The sequence below is a fragment of the Barbus barbus genome (genome assembly GCF_936440315.1).
Source record: "Barbus barbus genome assembly, chromosome: 50".
Lineage (NCBI taxonomy): Eukaryota > Metazoa > Chordata > Actinopteri > Cypriniformes > Cyprinidae > Barbus > Barbus barbus.
This window is the reverse complement of record NC_136728.1, coordinates 2950510-2972388: the sequence shown is the minus strand read 5'-3', so window position 1 is coordinate 2972388 and position 21879 is coordinate 2950510. Positions and strand designations below refer to the sequence as shown.

The 21879-nt window shown below is 38.9% G+C and overlaps 3 protein-coding genes across 3 annotated transcripts in view; 1 reads left to right on the top strand and 2 right to left on the bottom strand.

Moving 5' to 3' along the window:
* The window catches only part of LOC306868005 (histone H3.2-like), a gene marked incomplete at its 3' end in the record, with an annotated part of 468278 nt that overhangs the window by 95917 nt on the left and 350482 nt on the right, over positions 1 to 21879 (bottom strand). The gene's annotated exons all lie outside the window — the stretch shown is intronic.
* Positions 17743 to 20277, bottom strand: irx5b (iroquois homeobox 5b; the record flags this gene model as incomplete). The annotated part of the gene is made up of 3 exons (XM_079414710.1): positions 17743 to 18209; positions 19060 to 19465; positions 20074 to 20277. The coding sequence occupies 3 exons, from the start codon at positions 20275 to 20277 to the stop codon at positions 17743 to 17745; spliced, it is 1077 nt and encodes a 358-aa protein (XP_079270836.1).
* The window catches only part of LOC306868531 (uncharacterized protein), a 61663-nt gene continuing 61184 nt past the window's right edge, over positions 21401 to 21879 (top strand). Inside the window, exon 1 of the mRNA XM_079414743.1 lies at positions 21401 to 21575. Within this exon, the coding sequence (XP_079270869.1) occupies positions 21455 to 21575 (121 nt within the window). The 5' untranslated portion in view covers positions 21401 to 21454. The remainder of the gene's footprint in view (positions 21576 to 21879) is intronic.

The window sequence follows — 21879 nt, the reverse complement described above, 5'->3', positions numbered from 1 at the left end:
TAAAAGTACTTACTGTAGTAGAACAGTGGCATCTTACTTGCTCCACTCTCCAAATGCCTATTTTATTTTTGCTTATATTGGGTTGGAAATGTGTTCATATTTAAAACATGGTGGGAAAAAAAAAAAAAAATACTGTGTTAATACTGTGGTGATTTTTAGATCAGACAGCTCTACTGAAAAAATCATGTTTGTGTGACGTCAGACGCATCTGTCATAACGCTTGGAGATGTTTGAGGTCGTTGACGGGTTGAAATGTTTCCCCTGAGTGCTTTTACACCGGCAGAAATCAATAGCGGCTCTGCTGTCACCCTCTCAGCTCGACGACTGCTCTTCAAGCAGGTTTGATGTGTCTCTTTAGCACTTCTCACGGGGACTAGCGAGAGCCGTCACTAAATCACGGCAGGTTTCTGATTTTCGCGGCTCTTCTGTTGATTTTCCCGCGCAGCGCGGATGGGACGGGAATCAATAGCAACTTTGAATGCTTCCATTACCGCAATTTAACCTTTTTTTGAGCTGAAAGCATAACTGTGAGAGTATGCCTTTTTCTCTGTAGGTTTTTAAAGTTTTAAGAAGTCAGTTAACATAATTTTGTACAGCAAGCCACACATCAGAGTTCAGAAATGATTGATGTTATAAGGCTTCGTTTTGTCAAACCACAAAAAACGTGGCTTGTTCACCCTAAACTGAAATGTCATCATTTATTCATGTCACTATTATTTTTGTTCTAATGTAAAACATGATGTCCAAGCATCTCTTTCATAAAACCAAAGTGGATGGGAGGCCCATGAGGTCATAATGAAAAGTGTATGGGAGGCCCATGAGGTCATAATGACTCATATCAGTATTCCTGTTTGTATTAATCATGTTCATGCTCATAAAGGGGTGTGAAAGACAAGAGCATCTCTGTTCTTGCTCTCACCTCCTTGCAGATGTGTCCTTGTTTGATCAATTATTGGGACACAGCCTGGGGAGCGGAAAAGTAAAGAAATTAGGATTCACTACAGCTCAGGGGAAGTTATGAGTTATACCAAACCTACTTATAGCACCAAAAAATCATTTTAGCCAATCAGAGGACTAGCCAGTTACAAATGCTTCTGGCTGTCAGTCATTTTGTGCATTTGGGTTTGCTCTCTCTGCAGGACAAAGTTTTGGATAGAGGACTTGTTGTTGAGCCTAGTGAAATAGTGGAAGTTAGCAAAATGGCAGAAACCACTTTCAAAACGTTTTGTTTGTTTGTTTTTCTAATCAAGGACCTTTGACTTAAATAGTCTTGAATTTTTGACTTGAACTTGCTTTTTTGAGAAAGCAACGAAACCAATTAATGGGAATAACATCATCATGAAACTAGACTTGAGCTACCTTGTTCAATTAAATTCAATTCAATTTGCGTTAACTTGGTCAATTTTTTCCTTATACTGACTAGAGGTGAGCATCTTCACTAGGGGTCAAAGGTTAATAAAATCCTCCTTTTTCCATCCCTGCTCTTACTGATAAACCCCCAGTCCAAACTAAGCCTCTAATCACAATATTATTAGAGAAACCCCATCTGATCAGTATATAAATCTCTCCATCCAATTACAAGATGTAATATTTCTGCACTGGAGCTGGTAATGAGCTCTAATGCCTGTGCTGGAGTTAATCCCCCTCGGATGCAGCACAGATCAGATGTTGCCTCTGTAATTAGACTGGCAGAAAATCATTATTTCATGTTTGAGGAAAGAATGAAGTCAAAGTAGACGTAGTCTTTCTGCCGCTCCTTTCTGAAATGTAAATTGCGGTTTAATGTTTTAATCTAGAGTGTTGAGTGTTTGCCAAACACTGTAGAATGATCGGCGTATACTAACAGTGGAATTCTTCAAATCAAAGTGATGTGAATGTGAAAGAGAGGCTTCGTTTAAGTCAGACATGGAAAATATTTTAGTCACACTAATGCTCATCTCCTTAATATTGTAACTAAAATGTACAATTTAGGCCCAGATGAAGTCCTTTGGATGAAACAATATGAGCAAATGCAAAAATGTGAAATATAAAAATGCAGTAGTTACAAAAAAATGAAACCTTTTTTGCAACCCACATCAGGATATTAAGCAAGAAAGAAAAAGTGCATTGAGAATTTATTGTAAACATTGTGATACATAACACAGTAGGAGCCAGGAGAGAAGGTCGTCACACACCAAACCAATGGGTTGTCATCGCCGGTGTCAAGCCATTGTTGAACTTCCGTCGGATGAGTTTCTGTGCTTTGTTCTACAGGCAGGTGCAGACAATATTTGCTAGTTGGCCATTGGTGGAAGTCTTTGCACTGCATTCAAGTGTAAATTTTGGCCCAGACACAAGAGATTTTGAGGCAACACCACAGAGTGCGACTTTCATCACAGCTAGTTATTTGATGTTGGCTTGGTTTGTCTGGACCTTATTAAATGAGAGAGCTTTGAGACATCAGTTGAAATGCAAAGTTCTTTGACATGCGGTGAAATTTTCACCTCAATATCTAATATGGTTACATGTCAGTAACATTAAACCTTACTGGTTCCCATGACTTAACAGAAGAACCGGTGAAGATTGATGTTATTAATGTGTCACCATACTGGATTTTAGCATGAATGTACATGAAAAGGTCAGTGTTTTGACTAAACCACTGGAGTATAGATCATTTATATGCTACCGTTATATCTTTTTGGAGCTTGAAAACTTTGGACTCCATTGACAAAAAACGCTCGGAGGTTCTTCAAATACCTTCTTTTGCATTCCACAGAAGAAATATAATTATACGTTTTTGTGTTGACATGCGGGTGTGTAATTGATAACAGATTTATTTATTTTGTAATTTTTGAGTGAACTATCTCTTTAAGCACATCCATGTACACAATGGCTACGTACACACTGCAGCTAAATTCGGTTGTCGGTTCACCTTTTACTCCTTAATCGTGTTCTGTACACACATAATTCACTAAAATACGGGAGTGACAACCGCATTAACTCCCAAATAATACAGGTAGTGACAACCGCACTTACAGAAATTCTACGCAGTGTGTCCGTAACTGAACTGAACAGCTAGTTGTTAATGGCGTATTTGAACGTGCATCAGAAATGAGTCTTCGTCTGTGTGTGAGATGCAAGAAAATAGCAGTGAAAGAAATCTTAACCTTAGCACATTTTGGCAAGGGGCTAGTTGCGCACACGAGCCCTGCGGTAGTGTCAGTGTTGCCAGATCTTCATAGAAAAAAACATCAAACAAGAACAAGCAGAGAAAACACTAAAAAAACAAAATGCTTTGTATTATAACATCAAAACAACAACAACAACACATATCTCATATCCGCAGTAGACACATTTAACTCCATAAAAAGCCTATCTTTAATTATGACCTAAGACCAAACAACATGCCTAAAAGCACTTGTAAATATGAGGACATGGCAACACTGCAAGACAGCATAAAGCAGCCTCCCTAGCATAAACAAAATGCAGCAAGTCTATTAGCGGTAGTTTAGTTAAAATCGATGGACATAAAGAGTCTTTAGCCAAAAAAATGGCAGATACCAAATGGCTAAATTCTTCTGCACTCCTGCAAGATGGCAAAATGTTGCTACAAATGCGGGAGGGACTGCTGTTCCGTACACACATGGAACGATAATTTCCTGGACTCACTGCCGCATTTAAATGTGGTTGTCACTCCCTAAATTTACAGAGTGTACGTGGCCAATGTGATCTTAGCTAGAGATTTTCAGTATGTTAGCCATCAGACGCTCTGTAATATGTACTGTCTTAAGAGACAGGTGCAGCATGCGCTGCTTGTGTTTGCATTTAAAATCATGGTCTCCACTCGCTGTATGGAAGTGGGTTGGGAGACCAGGTTCAATGAGCATTCCAGCGGCTTTTTCTCCCTGCAGAGGACATAACAGATGTGGATTTACATACACCCCCAGCATCCCACTCTCTGATGAGATTATCCGAGAGTGCCGAGAAAGACTCATACTTAATACACGCCTCGAGGAGGGCCAGGGGAGCCAGGCCCTCCGAGAGTGCAGGGGACAAAAGCAGAAGGGGAAAATGTCAAGCTTGCCAGACGGGAACAGGACAACAAACTGCTTTTGCCGCTCCTCATGCTCTGTCCCTGACAAGAGGGTGGCTGGATTAGCATCTCATAAAGGCTGTTGCAATGCTGTTGGCAATTACTACAAGATGAAGGCTCTTAATGCTTGTATTCGAGAATCTAGACTCGGTTGGTAACCGCATTAGGATCTTCTTTTTTGTGGGCAAAACTTTTTCATAGGTTTCTGTTTGCAGTATGATCAAATCAAGTTTATAGCCTGATGCATTTTTTTGTTGTTCAAAAGTGTTCATACCTGCAAACAGCTCTGTTGTGTCATGCCAATTCTTGAGTTAGTCTTCTTACGGTAATTGAACTGGTTCATGGTCATGTCCACCAGACATTGGTCAGACACCTTTTGCATTCTAAAATGGCTTGTAGACACATTCTAGAATGTGTTATTTGAACCATTTCTTAACTTGGCACACATCTTGCTCACGGAAAACTATCATAGTCACAAAAATCATGAATATATTTTTTACAAAGATGTTGCTTTGGCTGTAGCAGCAGTGAAAGGGATATCAGAGGGAGTTGTAGACCATGTAGACTGCCAGTTAAGCACAGCATGTTACAAGTACCCTCAGAGCTTCCTTGAGTCATCACATTTAAAGCATCACCATGAAAAATATAAAACTCAAAGAATGATACATTTTTAGTAAATTAATAAATGATCTTTAATCCTAGTCATTATTCCTTGGGGAAGAAGAGGACATTATTTTAATGGCAAATAAAACACAAAAGGCCCACAACTCAGCAATCCCATACTACACCTGATGCCCTGAATTCATGTATTGGAGGCTCTCACCATCTATCGTTGGGGTCTTAAATTATGCAGTAGGCATTGTGTTGGGCGCCTGAACCTGTCATGGTCCTGTATTGCTCAAGCTTGTGATTCATAATTAAACTGTTTGTGAGGCCTGTGTTCGAATATGAAAGCTGCGACAGAGTGGCCTTGTCCAGAAAGCACATGCTGTATTGATTTCTCTTCCTCTGAGATACTTGGCCTTGACATTTTCCAGCCGTTTCCCACATTGTTTTGTAAGTTTTATTTGTTCCGCTAGCATGGGCTCTCTCTCCCGCCGAGGGCATGCCCTGGCAACCCTAAATTAATCCCTCTTCTTCTTCAAACTCTGGTTCGATATGTATCCACGAGTTATGTCTATCTGCAGAGAGTCCAAACTCATCATCTCGAGAGGAGGTAAACGTGGCTTATAATTATGGGCTGTGTTCATTTACATGTGTTAATCACTCAGGTGATGGGCTGCTCATCCTGATACCAGCAGGTCAGGCCCCTGCAGACACAAGAGTCAAAACCCAATTATATGCATGATTAACTTTATCCTAAGCTGTTTCCCCACAGTCAGGACTCTCACTGGATAAGAGAACAGGGTAGTGATGTGTGTATGTGCCTGTGTACTTGTAGAAGGGTTGAGTGGCATATGAATTACAAGTAGTTTAAAGCTTGTTTAATTGCTCTTGGATGGTAATTTAGTTTTGACAGGTCTGAGAAAGTTATATGATTGTAGTATATCAGAATTTCCACAAGTATCCATAAATACTACTCCATTCCATCATGACTCTGATGTGAACACGTTTAGATATGCAGAGCCAGACAGAATACCGTCTAGTTTACTTTAAATGTTATTATAGCCTAGAACCAGTCACTTCTGACCAACATGTAAAGTAAACAAACCACTTTTATGTGCTGTTCAAAGGTGGGTTTTAGAGAAATACTTTATATCTTGAATGTGGATATCATTTCAGAAATATTCTTTTGGTAACACTTTAGTATAGGGACCAATTCTCACTAGTTGCTTATTAGCATGCCTATTATTAACATATTGGCTGTTTATTAGGACTTAAAAAAGCACATATTCTGCATGACCATATTCTACATCTCTAATCTTACCCAATAGCTAAACTTGACAACTACCTAAGTAACTATTAATAAGCAGCCAATTAGGAGTTTATTGAGGCAAATGTTGTAGTTAAAGGCATATTAATAGCGTGAATTGGACTTTAAAATAAAGTGTGTCCATTCTTTCCTAGTCCTATATCCTGGTTCTTTCCTAGTCTAGAGGAGTACGCTGTTCTCTTACTGTTGTCAATTTCAGTTGTAATTTTCAGTTGATTTTTTTCACTAAGCCAAAAATGCCAGATCTCAGTTACCAAGATGTCCTGGAGTCTTTCCAATATTTGCTAGTTCATAAACATTATCCCTTTCTTTGGTTGGGTGAACCATTGGATATCCCAGCAAAGGATGATGGCAGACGATGAAGCACAATTATATGGAAAGTAGACCATTTAAGGCTTTGTTGATTTATATATCAATAGTCAATCCAGGCACATTGTAGACACAGACCAGTACCCTCATTCCACCCAGTTCAACAAATCAAACTGCCTACAAGCGCTCTCTATAACCGAGGATGCCCTGGAACCACAAATTCAGTCCCATGTATGTAGATCCTTTTAGCTTAATTGGAAAAAGTTATTGTTTCATATCAGTTACATCTCTTTGTAGAATATCTTTTGAAAGCTCTGGCTCCAAATTAAACGTATTTCGTAAATTTCTAGACATAGAGACTATAGCCCATGTCTAGTAACCTTATTTACTCAAGGATATCCTGGATTCCAGACATTGTCAAATGTTCTATCTAGTAGACTCGAATGGCTACAGTCCTCAGGAATGTTCCTGAGAGGTTTAGGTATTGCAGATCCATCCATAATACTGGATTTCCACTATAATCATGAAATTCCCTTTCTGCTGAATCAATATTAAGAGCAAGGAGGTGGAGGTTAGGGCACTTGTACATGAGGCTTGTAATCCTCCCTAATGCCAGAGGTGTATCAGTCTTAATGGTCATATGGCCATTCCTATAATTGTGACCCTGCTTTGTGCCTTGGATTCGTGTCTGAATATGACTCTTAATTCTACTGCAGTCGAAAACATTGCAAATGATTTATACACCATTACACCATTCATTAGGGTAATACAATGCTCATTATGGTCTCCAAAGCAGGAGCCACCTGCATTCACTGATCAATTAAGTGATGTCCTATTTACATAGAATCTTCCTGAGAATTATTGTTACAATCTGTAAGCTCAATGCACAAGAAAGTCCATGTGAGCCCTCCTTTTGGCACTGACAAGAATTTGACTGAAGAGCGATATTTTAAACAACATTTAGTGATTTGCTCTGTCTAGTCTCATTCTTTTGTGAAAATAGAACAAAGAAATACCCTCTCTAGTGAATTCAGTGGGAAAATGTTTTATTAATTGCCATATGCCTATTGATTCCTCTTTCAAGCCTATTCTTTTGTTCTTCCTTTCTGGTGGCAGCAGAAGGATCTGTAAGTTATGTGGAGTGTCAAAGGTGTCCTTTTGATGTAGATGACAGACCCCATGCTAAGTAACACCTGTGCCGGGTCTGGGCTTGTCTGCTCTGGTCTATTTGCATCTGAACTGCCGGACAGATCAACCCATCAGACAAAACTAATTGAGCCCAGAGAGGCATAGCGTTGGTCATTGTTTCTTATCTAGGACATCTCGAGTATGGGGATGTGTGTCGTAGTTTTCAGACTTGATAGTTAATCCACATATGTACAGTTCTTTGTTTTATGTGCAGTAGATGTTTATTTCCATTTGTCTCTTTATCTTATCTTTCAAACTCTCTGAGCACCCTTTAGATAATGGTATACTGTTCAGCAGAAGGTGCAGCTAGCAGCAGGGAAGCCAGCATCAGCGAGCAGCAAAAACCACAAATGCCATGTACCTTATAGTGGACCCCCTCGTTGCCGCCCATGGCACTTGGTACCTACTGTGTGATCTTCAGTAGAAGAGGGTGGTATATTCACCACCCCCATTGACAGACTAGCAACACGGCACAGCTAGACGCTCAAAATGCCAAGGGTTAGAAGATACAACACACAATACACAAAAGAGGGCCTCAAATTGAAAAGACGCTGAGGCATACATAAACGGTGACCTATCATTATTTCTCAAAAGCCTGCTTTTCAGACGGACTCTAGAAATGTCTCTCTGGTTATATTTGCACCCTTCAAATTGCCTTGCCCTAAAACCATGATGGTTTGAACAGTGCAGCCGCATATTCATGATGATAGACGTCTGCCTCGCCTCATTCTGAATTTATAAGCTTTAAAAACTCCCATGATATACTGACGCCTCTGCTTAGAACAGGTGGTACATTATTAAAAACTCTCATTTCTTTGGTTGTCTTTGATATTCCTCATCTCATCAAGGATTCACTTTTTAGATGTAAATACCAGGAGTCGAGGGAGCTGTTACTAGGTAACACCCACACGCTCTTGCTGTCACTTTAAATTTTTTAACAGACAGATGTGAAAAGCGGAATAAAAGGGAAGAGCTGTGAACTGTCCGTCCCGTGGCAGGTGTCCACTAGCAATGCAGATGGAATCAGTTGGAAGCCAAATGTATAATAGACTGTGATCAGTTGCCACTCAAGAAGATGGTAAACTGCCAAACTCTGCATTTATTCACGCTCTTAGATAACAATGCAGGTAGCAGCGTTTAAAAACATCTCCTGACCAGTGTTATCCAGTAACTACAGTAATAATATTAATTTGTGCAGCAACTAGTAGTGTAACTGATTACTAATGGTTACATCCATAAAACAGCTAGTTACAGTACTTAGTTCATTTTGATGCCTCAACCCTTACACTCTAAAAAATGCTGGGTTAAGTAGAACCCAGCGCTGGGTAAAATATGGACAAACCCAGTGATTGGGTTGTTTTCAACCAAAAGTTGGGTAAAATGTTTAACCCAACCTTCTGGGCAGTAACCAAACTGTTGGGTCAAAGCAACCCAATCGCTGGGTTCGTCCATATTTTACCCAGCACTGGGATGTATTTAACCCAGCATTTTTTACTGATTTGAAGTCCAACAATCCAATAACTCCTAGATTTATTTTTTCATAATTTGCATGACTCGTGAACACATGAAGTCACCGGAGCAGCAGGCAAGCTTGGAATATGGAAAAGCTTATATTTAGTGGATATAAATATTGCCATTACATTGATTTTGAGAGAAGAAAAGTTTTATTACAGACATTATTCTACTTGCCCAACCACGTCCCTCTGATCCCGATATAAATTGTATTACTAAAATTAAAAATATTTTTTACAAAAACAAAACCTTTTCTAATGAATTTATTCTTTAGTATTTTTATTTAGTATTTAGTATTTTGATAAATTGCATCAAGAAATATAATCTTTGGCGGGTAACAGAATACAGCACTTAAAAGTCACTATCATTGATTTTACTTTATTTTAAGGTGCCCTTGTTTCAGTGCAATTATACATTTAAGTACTATGTAATATTAATTAACTACATGTACTTACTAAATGGTTAGGGTTAGGATTAGGGTTTGGTTTAGGATTACATGCTTGTAATTATGCATAATTTATTGTTATGATAATAGTAACGTGCAACAGGGGCACCTTAAAATAACAAAAGTGTTTGTAATAACTTGTGACCACGATCCAATGTGGATTTTGGTCAAACAATAAGGCAGAAATATATTTTTACCCACACGGAAATAACCTATATAAACATATATGTTTTAATATAGGTTTTGATATATGTTTTTAATATATGTGACATATATAAAATTGGCCGTTTTCCTATAATATATGTACATATATGTTTACCTATATATTAGTAAAATTATTCAAATCCATAGCTGCTAGACAACATAAATAAAAGCCCAAAATGTCGAAATTTACATTTACATGTACATATAGGGCTTATATGTGGATATAAAGAAGCAATACAGGAGACCTATATGGCCTTTATATGCACATATATGCACCTCAATTTTGCCTATATGTGGCATATATACGCATATATGCAGCATATATGTTATCATATATGTGCATATATACTGCATATAGGTTTCATATATGCGCATATATCCTCATATAGGTTCTTTCCATGTGGGTAGTAATATTTCAGAAGAATCTTTTGGGTAAGATATGCAATTACAATAGCTGTGGGGCTTGAAAGAAAAGGTAATGTAACTAGTTATTGTTGCCAGAAAGTAATAAGTAAAGTAATAATATTACTTTTGAAAGAAGTGACTAGTAACATGTAATAAGTAAATTTTTTTGAGTAATGAGCCCTGGCACATTTCATTCTCCTTGCTAGTTAGCCACGTAACACCTCTTCTTTGGTTTGCTTTTATCAGCAGCTTTTGTTTTGTTATAGTCTCTCACAAGATGATGGTTTAGAAAACCATTAATGGAGAATTCCGAAAAAAATAAAAATAAAAATCCTGTCACATTTACTCATGTAACTCTTTCCAAACTTGCATGACTTTGTGTCTTCTGGGGAATGCAAAGAAAAGTATGATCTTTTATTATCTTTATCGCTTCGAGATGTTTTATGTGTATATCTGATGTTCCATCTATATAAAGTGTGATTTATAGTGCATGTTGGCATCCTCTCAGTGGCTCAGGCGACTGCAGGGCAAGATCTCTGGTGTATGAGCGAGTCGCGGGTTACTGGAAAAACAGTGGTGTGATAACATATGTCACTGCCAGATCCTGGAGAGAGTTGGATGAAGGGGCATCGTAGGGGGTATGTTTGTGATAATAGTGTATGTTTGTGATGCGATGTCGCCAACCAACACCGAAAATGTTCACTGCAGGTTGAATCCGCGTTTAGTATGTGGATTGCTGGAGGTGACGCATCAGAACACTAGGATGCAGTTGGTACAGATTAGGGGCAGTTGAGATGGATTATTGGGGTGAAAAATGACTCCGAGATGGAATTATGGCAAAGAACAGATCCTGACAGCTGTTGGTCCTCGAGCTTCTCTCAGCAGGAGATACTCGCAGACCTGACCGCAGACGCCTACCGCAACAACAGCCAACAGGCGGAAATATTATCCTACACACAAACAGACAAGAAAAAATTACTTCATAATGAGTCATATATGGAGTAGTTACAAACTAGAGATGAACAAGTGATGCACCAAAGTGATTTTTTGTTTGTTTGTTTACCGAAACAACAAAACCGAATGTGTTCATTTAGCCCAAAATCAAAAATTAATTTTCAGTAACTAAATTGGCTAATTGAACTTAAATTCAGGGTTTCATGCTCAAATGTGATAAACCAGGCATAGTAAAGTTCTTTGGCAATAAGCTGGTATATTTTAGCTGAACAAAATGTGCATATTGCTACTCTATAGCATCGGTTTTGTCCACGGTGGAGTGCATCCACATCGCTGACATATTTCCTTGCTGTAGCTTAGGTGTGAATGAAATAGACACTATGTGTCAAAATGCGTCATTGGAAAAGAGCTAATCAATGATTTCTTTTAGCATAAAATATCTCAGGAGTTTTCCCAGACTTCATATTTTCAGTTGTACATGGCATATGTGACTCTGGACCACAAGACCAGTCATAGGGGTGTCAGAGAGTCACAGCCACAGTCACCAGATCCCAGTCACTTGAGTTTTGATCACCTGCACCTGCGGACCCTCATCAGCACTCCTATAAACTCCACACGCTCTCTGACACTCATCGTCTGGTCTGCGGTTCACCATAATGAACGGTACCTGACTCTATGCACTCACCTTATAGAATCTCCAGCGTATGTTCCAGGACTCCTGTTACTCCAGCAATTCCCCTGTGATTCTCCAGCGTCGACTCCTGCTCTCCCGAGCACACGGATTCCACTCCCCTGTGAATGATAAGGATATCAGTTCTCGCACAGATCTCCAGATCAAGACCAATCACAAGACACTCACTATCCGCATCCAAGACAAGAAATATTCCGTTGTGTTACTTACCTGTTGTTTCCAGCTCTATTTGTGACAAGGGGTCAATTATTTTTTTTTTTTTTAGATTTATATACCATCTGAAAGTAAAAGGACAATATTTGGCTGAGATACAACTGTTTGAAAATCTGGAATCTGAGGGTGCCAAAAAAAGCATTGTATATTAATAATCAAAAAATAAGTTTTGATATTTACAATAATAAATGTACATAATATATTCATGGAACATAATATTTATATCCTAATGATTTTTGGCATATAAAAAAATCAATAATTTTTACCCATACAATGTATTGTTGGCTATTTCTACAAATATGTGTGACTTATGATTGTTTTTGTGATCCAGGGTCACATATGTGTTTTATCTAAACATATTTACTCACAGCTTTCCATATAAAACATAAACTTGATTAATCCGATTCCTATATTCAGGTTTCTTTAGGAAACCTTTCTCTCACACAGGGTCCTCGATCCAAAGCCAGTCTTTGAGGTTGCCAGATCCTTGTTTTCCATCGAGGTTCATAAGGGTGGAGGTGACAGGGCTCCTTTCTGCATGTTTTCATGCATACGGTATCTGGTAAAGTTGTCACGAGCTTGGCAACATCACTCTGGCGGCTTCCAAACGCTTTTTGATTATTAATTCATCGCGGTTTCCTGCCTGGTTTGTTTGCTAAGTAGTCTCCCTATGTGCCTGCCTCCATTCAATAAGAATTCATCTATCCATTGCCTATAAGTAAAAAAGAAAAATTGTTATAATAAAAACAGCTGGGCTGATATTAAAATGGATGAGCCGCTGCTGGTAATACCTGCAACCTCAAATATATGTAAAACTTGTATCCGCAGTATTTACTGCAAATCACCTAAAGCGCTTTCAGAATAGATCAAAATGTAATCATATATTTGTGTCTTTCCATTTCAGATGAAGGAATCCATTCACTAGCACAGTCTCGCTTTCCAAGCCATTATTCAACTACAAAGCAAACCATATTCATCATTGTGTTTTAATCACATCAAAAAGAAATATAGCGCTACCCCAGGGTGCTGGCAGGAATATGGAGTCCTCCATGATGTTATTGTTTCCAGCACTGCCAAACAATCTCAAAAATTGACTTAGAATAAATGTATTTTTAATATGATAACTCAACCCTTGTGAATACAGAGGCACTCTGTCAATTGTTCTTGCTGAATGCGTTGCTTTACAGATGTAATGCGGGAGTGCTTGTGATATAGCGATATTAAACCTGCAAGCGCTGCCTTTCAAACTTTGTTCCGGCTTTCCGGATAACATTCTCTTTCCTTCAGCTTAACTAAATGCTCTAACAGATGAGATGAATGCATTGGTTTACAAAGTCAGCGCGTAACTGCAAATGCTTCATGTGTTCCTCGCGGTGTTAAGATGCGTGCTAATCAGATCTCGGATGCACTTTTCGTGCACTTTATATTAATGTGATTTCAGCTCAGTGCTGTTTAAAGAATATACCTGCACCTACATGAAATAATGCAATCAGACAGAAAAGAACACATGAGCTGATTATGAGTAGAATAGACCGGGGCTAGTTGTCTCACAATGGGATGTTGGCAAAAACTAGAAGATTTGGAGGCAAAACTTCAATTATTGAGTTTGTAAACGCCTAGTTCAAAAGTACATAAATTAGAGTACATGGCAGTTTTGTCCTCCAAATATCATCATATCATAAAATCCCCAAATCGTATTTTTATAATCTGCTGGGTAAAGAAGTGAACACAATAAGGTAGATTTTCAACAGAAAGGCTGAACTATACAAGAGAAAAGGTTGAGTATTTTTCATAAACCTCAGATTGGGGCAGTTTGTCACAAGGGGGTTTATAAAGGTGGATCACATGGTTTGCATCTTTAAACTTATTTATTACAGTTTATATTGGACTGAACTATGTTTGATCCTTTTCTTTGATTTCTCTAATGAAATATTTAGTTTCTTAATCAGTTTATTGTTGACATTTTTGTCTAAAAAGCCTATAATAGGCCATCTAATGGCTGATTCCCATTGTGACAAAACATGTGATGACGACATGCTTTGACGTTGATTAAATGAACTTCATTTTCCTTGGAACTCAACCATTTTCAATGACATTTTTTTGGAGTCGATACCAATGCAGACAACATTTCACAACATTAACCATCCCTGAGAAATATTCACTGGAGTGAGTGTGACAACTAGCCCCGGCTTGCCTTGCACGCTTTTCATTCTATTGTAGGCAATTCTAATTGTATATTAACCTGCTGGACACAGGGCATTATAATGTTTTGCTCAATTCACTTCACAAATCCTCAGAATTGGTATTCCTTCCCATTACGATAAACAAGGCGTATTGTTTTCTGTCTCCAGGTGTACTAAATTATTCACAGTCTTTCATGTAAATAAGCAAGCAAGCCTTGGCATCCAAAGACAATGTGAGGTGGCATGTCTTAATTAGCCAATCATCCGTCAGCACACAATTATCCGTGCGTCAGGCGCTCTTATTGAATGTGGCGTGCGACGACAGCGGGCTTGTGTTTCGTTTGTGGCTTTGTGGCGAGCGATGCATGTTATTTGCACGGCGAGGACTGTAGTTGCTAAGGGACGCCGAGGCTCCTAATGATCCTTTCAATTAAAGAGGAGCCCTGAGGCTGTAGCACAGCTGTCTGTTTAAAACGCCTCCTCTCTTAATGCCCGCCTGAGCCTGCTCAGCATGCGGGAGTGTTTAAGTCAATATTATTTTAGAGACTACCTCCCATCTATTATTAAGTAAATTGAGCCATCAGCGTCTTTGGCCGTTTTGAACCCTAAATGAAATATATTTGCCAAAGGCCTGGAGGACTGTCAGTGTGTAATACAATAATACACTGGATGGCGTGCTTGTTAGGAGAATGAATAATAACTGCACAAATAATTCACCCTTAAATTGGAAGATCAGTGCTTCTCGACTGGTTTTGCTTTGGAGCCCAGATTTGACATTGTGATACACTCTTAAAAATAAAGGTTCTTCACTGGTATCTGTAGTCTCAAGAAGAGCCTTGAACATCCATGGAACCTTTTCTTTGCACAAAAGGGGAAAAAAAGGTTCTTTTAAAACCTGTTTGCTAAAAATGCTTCTTTGTTGCACCCGGAATGGTTCCTTAGTATCAAAAACCTAATTTTGCAAGCTTAATCTTTAAGAATGTCATACCAATATACCAAAAAATACCAAAAAATCCTTAAAATCAAACATTGAGATGTATTACAATTAATATAAACTGTACAGACCCAACAGAAAGCAGAATTGTTTGCATGGCATAAGCTCAATTTTCTAAATTAATGCATTTTGATAATGTTTGGTGAATTTTGAGGGTTTCACGTTCTCAAAAATTCTCATAAAATACATTTTCTCAACACAAACCATGTTTATTATAATTGCAAGTGATTTTAATGACCCCCCCCCCCCCCCCCCCCCCCACTTAAACTGTCTTAAAAGCCATCTGCCATCATTTGACTAGCTTTTACCAAATGACAGATGAATTTGATTGGAAAGTGGCAGCATTGACAACACAGGGACTCCTAACTATGCACAGTTGGCCAGTTGCATTTACATTCATATTAGCATTTTTTGTTGTCGCTTCTGTTTGATATCATTTGATACCCATATTTGGGTCACGACCCACCAGTTGAGAACCACTAATTTACATTATAAGAGTCAATGAGACGCAATGATTAGAAAAGCTTCAGATGAAATAAAAAGAAACAAATGTCCAATGCATTATCAAATGTAAAACATTTAATAAATGTCAGCCAGGCAAAGTTAAGAAAACATTTTCTAAACAACTGATTTGAAATTCTGTAGTTTAACTCCAGAATGATGTCGTCAAGTGGCAATATGAACAACCTGGATCTCAATGACCCACAGTTTGTCTCGTGCTGTCTGGCTCATCAGCGGCCTGTTAGTGCCTTCTCACTATGCAGGAAAACACTCCCTCAGACCCCATCGATCTGCTCCAAATCAATGCTTTTAAAAGCCTTACATAGCCTTTAGTTAAGAGCAAAAGCATGCATGCTTCAAAACGGCCCACCTATATTGATTAGGGTGTGGAATGAAGATTTTCTCTCACTCTATATGAACTGTATATGGACTGAAACATACAGTGTGATAGAAGACATTTTACTAAAAAATTTAAATTATGTAATCAATGCACCTTTTTTGATTGCTATTTGAGCCATGATGGTATAAGAATGTGTCATCTTGGTTAAATTGTTTATAGGAAATTTTATCTACAAACTAGGTTTGAAGTCATTGGATTTTGAAACCTTGCCATTTGAAAAAAAAAGGAAATATATAGATGCAATATCGTTAAAATTACAGAAAGCAATAAGTCTTCTCTTTATAAGAGGTTCGATGTTTATGCATTAAAGCATATTTACCAGCTGGCAACAACAGAACTAGAGGAAAGATATTTTGGAACGAATGCATCAGCTGCGTTCAGAACCCATTTTACAGCAATTACTAGTGATATTTTGTGTTTACACGTCTAGAAAAGAGACGAAAACTCATCTCTAGCAGCCCCAAAACCCCCTTGTAAAGCAATAAAAAGACTGTGTTGAATGTGACATTGGTCACAAGATGATTGGATAGTTTGGATAGTTTCGCCGGAGCTTCATCAGTTACAAAGCTTTGAATTCAGTGAATTGTGAAATAGCATTGCGCCGAGTATAAATATATACCCAAACTCAGAATGTACTGCAGGGATTAGAGAGCTTTTCAAGTCCTTGCAGCCTCTTTTCATGGTTTTGTGTAGAAAAACGTTGTATTACCCCTGTAAGCCACGGGGCCTGAGTCGCCTCTCTGATGTTTGTTGATGTCGGACTCTGCTATTCGAGCAGAAATGGGGAATCTGTGCTAATCCTGTCTTTCTTGCAAAGAGTTTAATAAATTTTGAATTTACACGTTTAATACCTTTTAAAATGCTCTTTGAACATTTTTAGCCCCTCGCTGTTTCCGCATCACAGGAAAAAAGCAAGACACATTTCATGAGAAGATGCTTTATGGAGTATAAATTTAATATCTCCTCCACTTAAGAGTACTGTCCCATAATCCCCCTGCAATAAATGTTGACTTGAGCTATTTAAATGTACACCGTATTATGCCCAGGAGGCGAGTTTTACAGCTATTGAGTGTTTTCTTTGAGTCCATGTAGGTGTAGCACAGTTGTGAGTAAATCAGGAAGGCACTGCACACCATTCTGCAAAGAACAGATGATAGAATAATCCATAATGGGTCAAAATACATGTAAAGAAGCTTGGATGCAATAACATTGCAGAAACTAAATTTTCTTGACTGATGTCTTCAGGGAGAGAATTTCCTGATGCCAACCCTAATATAGTTCCTCTTCAAGCATATAAAACTCTCAACTCTCACATATCTATTTCAACATTTCTTAATAAAAGGGGTGTGATTTATATATATATATTTAAGTTTAACATGTGCATAATTTACTATCCTCAAATAAAATCACAAAATATGCATTGCCAAATTTGCTTGAAAATCAAGTACAGCAAAAATGGCACAGATGATCCATGAGTGAAGATCCGTTCAAACAAGGACAATCGAAATTATTTTAACAGCTGATTGGAATTACAAAAAAAAAAAGGTTTAAATTAGTGCTTTGGCCTCTTGCACAAATACCTCTCAATAAACGATAGATATTTTAAGAAAAGAATGTTTCCTTTTTAAATATAAAAAGTTTTATGCTCAGAAAGATGCTGAGCATCTGCTTTTTAAGTTCAGAAAGAACGCTTTGCCATTCGTCCTACATTGCAATAAAGAGATAATAAATATAAACACTAAATATTCGCCCTCTTGTGCTCGAAGGTGAGTTCTTTGCACATCTCCAGGGTCAGTTTTCTGTGGAAAACAGCCTGATTAATTCCGCTCAGATGCGCCGGGTTTGAACCGTTCAGGTTTCCGAAAGCGCCATAGTTCGTGAAGCCCGCGTAGAAGGGAGATGTGTAGTATAAGTGTCTGGGGGGAAAGGGGCACTGCGCTGGTGACCCGGCGGGCGATAACGCCCCTGATGGCTGGGACGCTTCGTCACTCCTCTTATCCGACGTAGCAATTTCGGCCAGAGACCAGAGTTTGGGTTTGGGGGTCGGGTTTGGGGAATGAATGACAGATGTGGGTTTGCAGTTCTCACGGAGGGGCTTCTCGGTTTCTCTCAGCTCGTCTCGGGGAGAGGAGGTCGTGGGCTCCTCTTCCTCTCCGCAGTCGATGATGACCGCGTCCGCCGCGTCCTGATCTTCCGTGCGGCTTTCTGTGCAGTCATCGACAACTGCGATCAAACGATAATAGACTTATTAGTGTTAGAAATGCCTGTTAGAACCAGACAAACAGCATGGAATATATGCCTATTTGTAAATTAGCAAAAAAGATTATATAATATATATAGGCTATATAAATACGTAACAATGACGCTTTTTTTTCTCTCTCTAAATCGATCAAAAAAGACAATAGCTAGAATAAATGTGAGAGGATAAAGGTTTGTGGGAACTTGATTGTAAAACTTGTCAGGAAAAAAAAAATCTTTAGTTAAAAGGCTGCTAATTATTTCCCCCCTTTTCTTTTAAAACAGTGTTGATGTTTTGTTATTAAACGTGTGTCCTCTAAATCAAAGGCAATGTGGTGTAACCAACACACTGGGGTTATTTTGTTATCATGTGACATGAAAAACATAAAACAGTAAATTATATTTTACAGAGGACCTCTATAGTCCCTCATGACATGGTGTCAAGGTCATTATTTATTCATTTGTTTACAAACAAACAAACATTTTTTTTTAATAGGCTACTTTTTTCATGAAAAGGATCTAAACCCTTTGGAAGCTTATTAATATTCATAACTCAAAAGCTCCTGCATTTTATAACTTATTTTTTAACCGATTATTATTATTATTATCGAACATAATAAGTTGTGCATTAATGCTATTGCATTAGTTGACTGTTAATCCACAAAAGATTTCACCTTTTTGCCATCTGATAATATTTGTTATTAACATTTTTTCAACCATAATCTATTTATTTAAAATAAAAATGTTAATAAAATATAAGAAATATAATATCAGTTCAACCACGCGCATGACATAACAAGGGAGAAAAAATGAGCACCTAAATCTTTGGTCGTCTGTGTTGTTTCGGCTGTTTTGAGCGGCTCATCGTCCTCGTCATTTTTCTCTAAATCAATGCTGTCTTCCTCATCTTCATCCTCGCTCCGGTTCCGTGGCGTCCAAGTCATTTTATTCTCTTTTTTCAGTCTTCTGCGGGCGTTGGCGAACCAGGTGGACACCTGAGTGAGGGTCATCTTGGTGATGATGGCCAGCATGATTTTTTCTCCTTTCGTGGGGTACGGGTTTTTCCGGTGTTCGCTGAGCCAGGCCTTCAGGGTGCTGGTGGCATCTCGTGTGGCGTTCTTCCGGTAAGAGGGGTCTCCAAACGGGTACGGGCCCAGGGGACCGGCGTACGGATGATAGCCTATAGAGCCAGTCATGCCTGGAGAAGGGTCATATGGGGAGCCCTGGGCAATGAATTAATAAAGATTACAATTTAGGGCCACTGCAGGCTACTGTTAAACATTGTCAGGGTGCTTCTGGAATATTTCGTTATTGACTGTATATAATAATAATTATAGCCTAATAATAAACTTTAATCACAGTCAAAAGATTTGATTTATATTGATCTGATGCAGGATAAGTTTATAAGCTCATCACACACAAATATAAGTAGCCTAATTGTGTAAATCAAATATAATACAAACGAATATTGTGAAGAATAGAAAGTAAATTCCGAGATTACAGAACACTATTCGTTATCTATGTTTTAAATAGATTATTTTCACTACGTTTCTTGATCATTTAAGTTATCGCCAAACCTAGTCAAAGTGCTTAACACAAATGTAATCAAATGTTTCATATTTGGCAAATGATACTTCTTAAAACTATTCGCTTAGGTGTCAAGCAAACACTAGATTGTGTAGCCTACAGAAAAACTCAGTACTAATAGCGATAACAATACAAAGTTTCAACTGTGCAGCACTGGCATGATGTCATAATATAATAATCATAATACACCTCCAGACTGCTCAAGAATAAATACACCTTGGGCTTTATTATGAATGAAACTCACCCCATAGGAAGTGAAGGGGGCTGTGGATTCGGGGCTGTACTGGAGTGAGTTGAAGGCTGTGGACGCGTACGGGGCGAAAGCAGATCCGCTAGAGGACCGTCCCAGATCATCCGTCCGCGGTCCGGTGATGGCGCTGGAGCCGTATGGAGGACACGAGTACAGAGACAGCGACGACTGGTACAAGTATCCTTGAGGAAACGCCATGACCAGATTACAGTCTCCTCACGAGCCCAAGAGTCAGCGCACTCATCCCAGGTGCCATCGAAGGAGAAACCGAGGATTCAAAGCTCATCAACTCCCGATATTAGGAAATTAAACGAGGTCGCTCGCATGATCAGTGTCTTCGGTAAACTGGGTAGAAGAGTGTCTCGAGTTCCGCGCGCTTCCTCAAGGAGAGTGAAAGAAGAGCTCAAGCTGAGTTTTCCATCTCTCTCTCTCTCTCACACACACACAAACACACACACACACACATACCGCGCGCGCCTTCTTTTTAGCGCCCACTCAAAGTCATCCTCTTCATTTGGTCTTGACATAAGAGCCGTTCACACACGACGCGTTCACGTTCCGTCTTTTTTTTAAATGTTGAGTGCACACCTTGTGTCTAGTCTGTCTTTTTTCCCAACATCTCCTAGCGCTGAGTTTTTAAGATGTAGCCTAGTGTCAAGTTAAAAACAGTATAGTGCACCTTCAGTCATTTTTTGTAATCCTCAAATGTGCGATAGCCTTTAGTTTTTACAGCTGACAATAGCGACACGTGGTTTTTAGCATTTGTCATAAAATTCACCTTGTGAGATTCGGTCTAGAGACCCAGTCTGCTGGGGGTATTCGTAGTTTTGAACGGTTTTTGAACTAGTCCTGTGTGAACTGCTCACATTTCTTTTTTAAACGGCCTCAAATCTGTTGTGTTCCAGTTGCTCGTGAACAGAGGTCTTAGTTCTGATTATTTATTCTCCATAATAGCCTAGCCTATATTTAACCTGTTACTACAATTAATATTAGAGCTTCAAACTGATGCTTTATTGCTATTTTAGATTATTTAACGATTATTCCCGTTTTAGTAGCCTATAGGCTATATGAGAGAAAATATAAATAAAATCAATAATGCATTTAGAAGTCATATTTCTTCTGAATATGCATTGCACTATTAAGCGCTCCAAATGTGCACGGCACTGCAGGGATCCACGCGCCATACTGCACTGGTTATACAAGTTTATTTGATGGAGTTCTGTGCGCTTCATTTAAATATATTCGAAGAAGAGAGCACTCTATATTGCGCCTGTGCCGCTTTATGTGAATTTGTTGGGTCGCGTCGCTGGAGGACGCAGGTGAGTTAATCCTCTGAGCGCGACATGACGCGCTCAGGAATCCCTGCACTATTAACATGACTTCCGCGAATCAGACTGGAGCAGAGCGGGGATGTTACGACCTCTCGACTGCAGATGGAGGAGCACATGATACTCACACGACACACGAGCGACGCGACACACAGCCTGGTGAAACAGGTAAAGAGAGCAGGTGTCCATATCCCTGAAACCGCTCTTTATATGCGAGCACCTGCGCGTGTAGGTAGGCCAGGTTATTACATTAAAGATGCTCGCCTAAACTATTTATCTAGACATTTCTTATCTCTTATCAAAACACAAAAGTATCGCTTGAATTCCTTGAACAATTTCAACATGCAGAGAGGAGACTAATCTCATTTGCGAGCTCTATTAATAGAGTTAAGTGCTTGCTTAATGCAGCATGACTGTATGCGAGAAGTGTATCTGAGGTCTGTATATAAAGCAGGTGTTGTCGATTTATATA